Source organism: Pseudomyrmex gracilis, unplaced genomic scaffold (assembly GCF_002006095.1).
Source record: "Pseudomyrmex gracilis isolate BER0280 unplaced genomic scaffold, ASM200609v1 scaffold_2, whole genome shotgun sequence".
Lineage (NCBI taxonomy): Eukaryota > Metazoa > Arthropoda > Insecta > Hymenoptera > Formicidae > Pseudomyrmex > Pseudomyrmex gracilis.
In genome coordinates this window covers 872,934-881,681 of record NW_018020586.1, presented here as the reverse complement: position 1 = coordinate 881,681, position 8,748 = coordinate 872,934, and the positions used below count along the sequence as shown (strand labels likewise).

Below are 8,748 nucleotides of genomic sequence, written 5' to 3'. Positions count from 1 at the left end.
TACTTGTGCGTTTTAATCAGAAATTAAATTCCGAGAGCGTCTCGCGAATGTTACGTCGTTGAGTCTATTGCTTGGCAACCGGAAGTAACAACAGAGCTGGGTGGTACGTTGTACAGCTGCTTTGGCTGCACGGGGTGGCAGATGTCATTCTCAGATGTCCGCGTCTGATGTCACTAAAAATCTATTACAGGGGAGTGTTATTCGCTTTTGCATGGGTCTTCGTGATCGACGGCATCGATTGCGAAGACGTCTTCCATGGAACTATCTCGAGCTGTCTTCTGTTAATCTAGTGTAAAAAGCAAGTACACGCGCGATATAACCTCACGAATTTAAGGAAAACACGTGGAAAGAAAGTTTTTCCCTAAATTCATACAATTTTTATATAAATTTAATTTTTACATTTTTTTTTTTAATTTTAAACTCTATTTCATCTTCGTCGAATTTAAGAATCGTCGAGAAATAAAGTCGTCCGAAGACGAGACTTCAAAATGTATAGACCGCAACAGACTCAGGACGAGCTGGAGCTCGAGACGATGGCGGAGGTGGAATTGTCAAGACTGAAGAGGCAGTACAGAATAATGGAGAACGATCGTGCGGCGTGCGCGGAGGACGCGAGATTGCAGCTCCGCAATCAGCAAAACATGATCGAACATCTGGAGCAGGAGAAGACCGAACTGGTGCTGGTGATGAAGACCGCGAAGTCGAAGACATTCGCGCGCAAGGACGAGGAGATGAACGAGAAGCTGAGATGTCTGTTGGAGAAGCGCGCCGGTTACATCGAGCTGATAGAGAACGAGAAGCGGCAGATCGCTCAGCTCGACGAGCAGATCGGCAAGGTTACTGGTATTGCCGCGATGTTACACGGATTGAATATTAATTACTTTTTTTTTTTTTTATACCTGAACACAACTTTGCGAGACTGAAAACGCATTAAAATCAATGCTTTTTTTTATTTGCGACTTTGCAACTCGAGAAGAAGAGAAACGCAAAACTTGTCTGTTTTACAGCTCTCGAAGGAAGTTGGCAATTTGAGAATGAAAGTGCGCACCGACACGCAGTTGCGAGAAATGACCGCGCGACACGCCAGGATGATACTCATGCTGGAGAATCGGGTGGAAGTGGCCACGAAGAGATTCAATCAGGTGATCGCGGAGAACGCGAAGCTGCGCGCCGAGATCGAGACACTGCTGAAGGAACGCGGGCAGTTCACGCAGATGTGGAACAAGCTGCTCGGCCAACTGAACACGGGCAAGCAGATCATCAACGATCTGATCGAGCAGGCGACGATCACGTTCAATCAGCGGGACGAGGAGCTCAGCAAAATCCAAGCCCTGCGCGAGAGGTAAACGCGACCGACTTCCGCTTCCGGCGATAAAAAACCCCTCCGTGTGAAACCGCACGCGTCTAATGTTTCCCCGGCGGGTTTCTGAAACATAAATCTCGCGCGAAGCCGAAATTGCGCGAAAGCGAAAACGCGCTCGTCGTCGGCAACTGTGTTGCCTCGTAAATTCAAACGATCGTTCGGCTGCGACGAAATCGACATTCGAAATCGGAAATGAACGTTGCGGAATTAGAGAAACTCGGAACTGCGTCCGACCGAGCCAATGGCGCGTGCAAATTTCCGCCGCGAATCGCCGTTGCTCTCCGATCTCGTGACGATTCGATTCACATGCGAATTTCCCACCGCGGAAAATCGATCGCCGGGTTTTGAGTCGAGAACTTCCGTTCGCAGAGGAATAAGAGATCTGAGAAACCACACGTCGGAGATGTGCGAGCTGAAGAGAACCCTGGACAACGAGATGAAGCTGCAGGAGTTTCTCGGTGTGAAGGGACAGTTCCGCGAGATGGCCGATCTGAACGCGAAGAAGGAGGCCGAGAGGCAGGCGAGGCGAGAGGAGAAACAGAACAAGATAGCGGCCTTTACGCAAATCCTGCAGACGATTAAGCAATTTACCGGTGCTTCTTCTTTTTTTATGTCTAAATGTTACTTTTAGTGACTTTCGCTATCCGCGTTAATTACGCAGTAATTAACTGTACTCTCTACTTAACGTTTTACCTCGACTTGCGCATTTTCATTCGCGACCGGCGTACCGACGACATCATATTTTTAAAAGACATTTTTTTTTATCAATTTTAGATCAAAATTTATAAGCAAATAGTTTCTTTAAGTAATGTTTACACAAAATATCATCGACATGTTAATTTGAAGATAAAATTTGTACAATTTTTTTACTTGACGCAATTCGATCGAAATCTCGGAATCTTGTAAGTAGAGTATCGGTTAAAATAAATAACCGTCGAACAGGTGAGCAAGACATCGACAAGCTCACCGCGCACTTCATCAAGCAAGAGGAAGAGAACTTCGCGCTCTTCAATTACGTGAACGAGCTCAACGACGAGCTCGAGAGTCTTCAGGCGAGGATGGAGCAGCTGACTGCGGCGATTGACGAGGCGCGAGCTCAGAACGTGCATCGCGATCAGCAACAGGCCGAGAATTTGGAGAAGATCACGAAACAGCTGCAGGATCAGATCGCGTTGACCGACGCCGCGGCGAAAGATCTCGCGCAGGTTTGCAATTAGAACAATTTTTGCATCTAGACATTTAAAAGTAATGTTTGAACATTTTTATTTTTCACATTAAAAGTAGAACGAGCCAATGCCAACGCGTCGGTGGATTTTTATATTTTTTTTTTTTTTATAACAGGAAGTCATTTTTTCGCTTTTTTGGAAAAAAATGATTTTGCGATTCCGCGACACTAAGCCTTGGTCTTAATTTGAATATGTAGAAAAATTAGTCCGCACTTTTAAAAAATATATCCGCGTGATGTGACAAATCGAACGATTACTCATCGTCTCAGTGCAACGACGTGATGGGCAAGCTGCTGCAGGGAATCGACGATCTCTTCAGAACGATACGATGCGACAACTCGCCAATTCTGGAGCTGCTGGGCGATAACACCCACGTGACTATGAGCAACGTTATGCTCTACTTGGAACTGATCGAGAAGCGGATCACCGAGATGTTCCACAAAGTCTATTGGGTGGACAAGGCCAGCAAAGCGGCGCAGCTGCGAGTTGACGAGGACAGAAAACCGAGGCTGAAGATGCCCGGTCTCAGTCGCATCGTGCCCACTCAACCCTGTCCTCTGTGAGTCCCGTCGCTTCCTTTTCTTGTCCGTTCCTCATCTTCCTCGACTTAAATTCTTCCGATCGTAACGGGCGTATCCTCGAAATTTCGCGCGTATCCGAAAACGCGCGAGCGGCTAATTTGCGTTTTATATTTTTTTTGAATATTTTTTTTTACATTTTTTTAAATATTTTTTATTTAACTTTCCTCTTTTCCGGAACTGTAATAATAGAAATAGATCCGCTTCTAGCAGATGTGGTACGTTTTGAAGGTGTCGTGTATCAACAACGAGAAACGGTAGAGATAAATTTGTGAAGTGTCGAGGATACGCGGGTAGTAAAAAAAGACCCTGTTCTATTTTTACCCCTCCCTGTTTCGGATCCGCAGCTGCGTGGAGCACGAGCAAATGCAGATTGTTAGAGAAGGGCTGGATTCGCCGCTGACACATATCGAAGCCTCGCAGAAGCTGCGGAAAAGGCTCGAGGACGATTATTCGGAGATGCTTCATAACGTGTCCGCCTGTCACTTACCGGCGGCTAGGAAGATTATGCAAAAACGCTATCAATAAACGGAATCATATAACGTAATTGCGCGCATTTTATTTCTTCACCTTCCATCACATCGCCGCGACCTGACGTTTGCCTGATGTCATAACGACGTGCTCGTATGAGGATTCGGCTTATAAACGATCAGATTGTCGAGCGAAAGCGACGTGTTACACGTGCGCGTGTAACAAAAGACCGTAATAAAGTGATTTTATTCACACGCTTGTCCCATTTGTTATTTATACGATGGATCTGAGAAATTTTTAATTTATTTGTTAAAACATCGAGCGAATATACAAAAATATCAAGTTTATAAAACAATATTTTTTATTGAAAAAAAAACAATAATTCTGTTTATAAAAAAATTTTTACGCAATTCTAATAAATTATCGAATTTATATAAAAGTATCAAGTTTATATAAAACATGTTTTTTTAATTAAAAAAAAATTGATTCTGTTTATATGAAACATTTATATACAATTCTAATAAATTAAAAATCTCTTTAATCTTTCTGCGCACAATTTTTCGCCACAAAGAAAAAGACGCGGTGGGGTTTTGTCATTCGCCTCGTTGTTTCGTCAAGGTTTTATTAAGTTCGCAGCACCGCAGAACCGCGACGAGATATAAACAGCGAGATATAAACTTATTACTTATTCGCGTTGCGGTAAACCTTTCTCTTCTTCCCTCGCTCTCTTCTTGGCGACCTTGATGATCCGCTTCAGTTCGAGGATGGTTCTCTTGATATGTACTAGCTGCTGCTCGACGTCCTCGCTGCTCACCTCGATCGGTATCTCTTTTCGCTTGCAGATCTGCTGATAGATGTTCCAGCAGCACGCCCTCACTTGCGTCAACTCCAGATTCTTGGTCGCTGCGGTTTCCTTTATTTTCGACACAATCGTCTCCCATCTCATTGCCCGCGCTTTCGCCCGATCGTATCTCGCTTGCAATTGCGCCAATTTGTTATTCAATCCCATCAACATCTGAGATTTGGCCTCCGTCAGCTGCACCTAGATATTTTTTTATTTAGAGAAAAATTGTTAAACAATTAAAGATAAAATTTGTGGACGGAATGTTAGCGTGTGAATTTCGCGTGAATCCGAACGAAAATATTACTATTTCCGATCCTTTGGATTCGAGCAATTGTAAGTTTCTGTCCTGGTGATCGGACAACGCTTGTCTCGCCTCGACCAGAGTTTCGTAACGATTGAAGATTTCGGTGATCGACTGAAACTCGCCCGTCTCGTTTACCACTCGCTCCAAATAATTTTGAAACTTCTTGTATTTCTCTACGTAATGCTGCATCTTGTCGAGCGCTTCCGTGAAATAACGCAGTTTCATCTCCAACTCATCGATCTGTTAAACAAATTATTGTAATTTACACGGGTTTTTTTTTTTTTTACAGAATAACCAACCGAGAAAAAAAATTAACGTTGACGAAGCAACAAACGTTTGTTGTTCCTATCGAGTTCCTCGTACTTCTCGTTTGTATTTCTCCTGACGCTTGTGCTCCTCCTTGATCTTCTGCTCCGCTCGCTCGCGCTTCTCAACGTTTTCCTTCACGAGCACGTTAAACTTTACGAAGGATTCGCGCAGCGACAATTCCTGCTTTCTCGTTTCCTCCCACTTCTCGTCCATCTGCTTGCGTTTCATCTTCTGTTCCGCTCGTTTTTCTCTCAACATCTCCTCGGCCTCGCTCAATTCTCGCCGTACCCTGACCACCTCGGTCGCCGGGCAAGCTCTCACCTTGTCCCATTCCGGATATTGCCTGATGTCACACGTTCAAGCTCAATGACAAAAATGTGTGACTCGATATGTGTCTTTTTCGTTTTCTCTAAATTACAAAATTACTTGAGACATTGACGTTCCTCCTGCTTGGACACGAAGTACTCCGTAACCGCTTTCTTAGAATCGGTCGCGATGACGGCTCTCCGCACGAGATTCCTCGATCTACTTTGCGTAGCCATTGATTTTCTTAGACTATCAATTTTCGAAGTGAGTGTCTTTTATCTAAAAAGCTCGCAATTTTCGGTGCGAATTGTAACTCTCCAAAAATATACACAACTTTTGAAAAAAGAAACTACCACCGAGAGTGTAAAACGCAACCTTAGTCAGTACGATCGATCGACCAAACAATCTGAACGCAGTCGCGCATGTTGAGGTTTAACGGCGAAGAGGCTTTCTGATAAGAAACACGTGTCGGATACACACGTGACGGTTAGAAGAAGAACAAGCAGCATGAGAGGCGTTGATGAAAATAACAAATCGACTTTTATTCATATCGTACACTTTATACAAGAGCTATGAGTATCTAATAATAATAATAGATTATTAAAAGTAAAATGTGAGGAGATAACGTACGAGTGAGCGAGAGTGTGAGAGAGAGAGAGAGAGAGAGAGAGAGGAGAAGAAAAAGAAGAGGAAATGACAAATGCGTATCGAGTCCCGTTCACGACTGAGCTTCCTGGCCGAGCAGAGAAAGTTGCTTGAGCAATTGCTTGGCGTTGACGAGGGTCGAGGAGCCGTAGATGACACGTTTGTTCACTCCGGCGCCGCTTCGTTGCTTCACGTAGTCCACCAAGTTTTGATATTCTATGTAGTTACCGCCCCCGACCACGAAGACTATCACGTCCTGAAACGTCGGTCGGTTCTTCGGCATCTGGTCCGTGTGCTTGAGCTGCTTCGGGTCCAGATAAAGGTAGTCCTCGGTGCGAGACGATTGCTTGGATTCCATCAGCTCGTCCACGATCTTGGTAACTGGCAGATTGTGCTTCTTCACCACCAGATTCTTGACACCTTCCATGACGAACGACGAGCCCTGAGTCATCAGCTTGGAGAACATGCTGACGGTCTTGGTGCCGCCGCCCTCGTAGCTGCCTTGAATCTCGGCGATTCTGGTGTAGCTGCGCAGTCGTTTGATATACACCAGCGGATTCAGGTCGCAGCCCGCGGCGGTGAGAGCCGTTTCCAGCTTGACGTAATCCGAGTCGGACATATTCGTGCAGATGTAATAGATGATGGCGAGGCGCAGCTTGTCCTCGGGAGTGCCGTAGTCGGGATCGCTGATGGTGTCCAGCACGCTCCTGTCGAGCGTTTGCTTGCTCATGATCTTTTCTTCCAGCTCGAAGAAGATGTCCAGTCTTCTCGATTTGATGACGTTAAGAATGGCCATGGCCATAGACGTGTGCATGTCGATCAGCCGTTTCATTTCGAGCAGCTGTGGCAACGAATTCACAGCGCTGGTCAGTTTTGCGGTGTTGTCAGACACCATGGACAGCGCTACCTCGCTGTCGTTGTCGATGCCCATTGTGGACTTGAGTTTCTTGACGTCCTCCTCGAATGTGCGATATTGCTCCAGTTCTTCCTGAATAACCTCGGCCACGCGAGGGAACGGACTGCCTTTGTGCTGGCTCCACAGGCGATCTCTGTTGTCCAGCTCGTAGGCGCGCGTCTTGGAGCGCGTACCGCCGGTGGGAGACCGTCCTACGCTCTCTTCCACGACCAGTCGATTCAACGCCATGTCCAGGACGTCGTGTGCCAACGCCTGATACGTCCACGTGTGATGAAGCGGCGTTGCCATGTCCACGTTGCGATCCAGCACAATGAGCAGAGGCCGCTGAAAACTGTAGTGACCTGTTGTCTCAACCTCGAACAAGTTGTTCCTCGCGTCCCACACGTTGTCCCGTAGTTTCTTGTCAATCATCTTACCGACCATCTCAGCGGCGTTGCCTCTGGGACATCTTATGATCGGCACGGTGCCCAGTGTGACAAATACTGAAAACAGACAGTCTACAATAATCTCCATTACGGATTCCATCTCACTATCCTTGACGTCACCGCGATTGATCGCGTGGTAGGATATCACGTCGCTGTTCTGATGGCGTAGGATAAACAGGTCATCCTCCAGGCTGATGAAGTTCAGATACTGATCGAACACTTTGTGGATATTGGAAACGACACCGCCAAGCAGCGCCGCGGTCGCGAGGTCCTCCATCTTCTGCCGGGAAATCGGAGAGATGAAGTTCAGATGGTAGATGTCGTACAGACCGTTCTGCAGATCCTGGCCGATTCTGCCGAGGTTCTCGTCTGTGGGCGCGCAGAAATAGATAGCCGGTACTTCGGGAATAGGATCACGGTCCGAGTGCAGCAGCATATGCAGCGTGACACCGAGCTCGCGCAATTCCTTCACGGAAATCAGCGGCGAGATAATGTCCTGACCCAGGCGGTCGTAGATGAGGAGCTTCCACGTCGGCATCGCCTCCTCGAGCCTCGACTCCGGCTGATTCAGATTCAGCATCTGCTTCAGGGCGTTAATCTGACGGTCGCGTAGGCTCGTCATCGCGGCTGCAAACAAGAACAAACCCTAACCTCGCTTAAGTGTTTGACACGTAGATACGGAAACCGACGACCGCTGTTCTCTCTCCTTCCGTCAAGTTACCCGGCTTGCGAACACCACTGCGATTCCTGAGAGCCGACGAACGCGCTCTCGGTGTCGCATTTAGAGCTGTAAAGCCGTCGAAATTCTCAAGCTGGCTAACCAAAGTCAATATCCAGCACCTTTGAAGTTGTCAAAATCATCCAATCGTGCACTTTGTCACGTTGGCGTTTTCTTCCATGGACAGTTTCGTTTGCTTACTTCAGAACATACCGATCTTATCAACGTCAGATAACCCAGGTCATCGCACGTATCATCGTCGATAATCGCAAGTGGAACCGGGCTGTAAAGAAACTTCAATCAACCAATCAAAGATCGGCATTCTTTTGAAGAAAGCTAGCATGTGATTGATTGATTTACTTAAATGCTACAGTTTTTTGTGACTTAACTTGATCTTTTTGTGATCTTTAACTGTCAGCTCAGATTTTCCGTGCGTTCTTGACAATCGAACCGCGTTTTGTCGAACGGAGGTTGTCCGCGTCGCGACTGTGGCGAGTAACTGATCGGTGGCGGCTTCTGCCTTTCTCGCGACGCGAAGTTGAAACGAAGACTCTTGTACACGAACCCTAAGAAGAGCGTTCGTCGTGCGGATCAGTCCTAAGGTGAACGCCACGATATCAGACACGCTTCTAACGCGATCGTC

The 8,748-nt window shown here is 46.6% G+C and overlaps 3 protein-coding genes across 3 annotated transcripts; 1 reads left to right on the top strand and 2 right to left on the bottom strand.

Annotated features, from left to right (window-relative positions):
* The first annotated feature begins 87 nt into the window (after window positions 1-87).
* Window positions 88-3,861, top strand: LOC109854428 (coiled-coil domain-containing protein 63). The gene is made up of 7 exons (XM_020427508.1): window positions 88-298; window positions 448-836; window positions 1,008-1,342; window positions 1,733-1,956; window positions 2,306-2,568; window positions 2,859-3,148; window positions 3,515-3,861. Exons 2-7 carry the CDS (start codon window positions 489-491, stop codon window positions 3,693-3,695), a joined length of 1,641 nt encoding a protein of 546 aa, XP_020283097.1. The 5' UTR covers window positions 88-298; window positions 448-488; the 3' UTR covers window positions 3,696-3,861.
* Window positions 3,862-4,185: 324 nt separating this feature from the next.
* Window positions 4,186-5,828, bottom strand: LOC109854015 (coiled-coil domain-containing protein 42 homolog). The gene is made up of 4 exons (XM_020426692.1): window positions 5,522-5,828; window positions 5,150-5,438; window positions 4,787-5,026; window positions 4,186-4,680 (listed from the first exon to the last, which is right to left on the bottom strand). Exons 1-4 carry the CDS (start codon window positions 5,635-5,637, stop codon window positions 4,324-4,326), a joined length of 1,002 nt encoding a protein of 333 aa, XP_020282281.1. The 5' UTR covers window positions 5,638-5,828; the 3' UTR covers window positions 4,186-4,323.
* Window positions 5,829-5,922: 94 nt separating this feature from the next.
* On the bottom strand, window positions 5,923-8,624 carry LOC109854009 (protein sly1 homolog). The gene has a single exon (XM_020426679.1). It carries the CDS (start codon window positions 8,007-8,009, stop codon window positions 6,120-6,122), a length of 1,890 nt encoding a protein of 629 aa, XP_020282268.1. The 5' UTR covers window positions 8,010-8,624; the 3' UTR covers window positions 5,923-6,119.
* Between the last annotated feature and the right edge of the window lie 124 nt (window positions 8,625-8,748).

Excerpts from the sequence above, each read along its gene's own strand:
- LOC109854009 (XM_020426679.1), bottom strand. The coding sequence starts at position 8,009 with ATGACGAGCCTACGCGACCGTCAGATTAACGCCCTGAAGCAGATGCTG.
- LOC109854428 (XM_020427508.1), top strand. The coding sequence starts at position 489 with ATGTATAGACCGCAACAGACTCAGGACGAGCTGGAGCTCGAGACGATG. Across the intron at positions 837-1,007 it reads TCGACGAGCAGATCGGCAAG|CTCTCGAAGGAAGTTGGCAA; the intron begins GTTACTGGTATT and ends TCTGTTTTACAG. Across the intron at positions 3,149-3,514 it reads CCCACTCAACCCTGTCCTCT|CTGCGTGGAGCACGAGCAAA; the intron begins GTGAGTCCCGTC and ends TCGGATCCGCAG.
- LOC109854015 (XM_020426692.1), bottom strand. The coding sequence starts at position 5,637 with ATGGCTACGCAAAGTAGATCGAGGAATCTCGTGCGGAGAGCCGTCATC. Across the intron at positions 5,027-5,149 it reads AGGAGAAATACAAACGAGAA|ATCGATGAGTTGGAGATGAA; the intron begins GTACGAGGAACT and ends TTTGTTTAACAG. Across the intron at positions 4,681-4,786 it reads AATCCAAAGGATCGGAAATA|GTGCAGCTGACGGAGGCCAA; the intron begins GTAATATTTTCG and ends AAAAATATCTAG.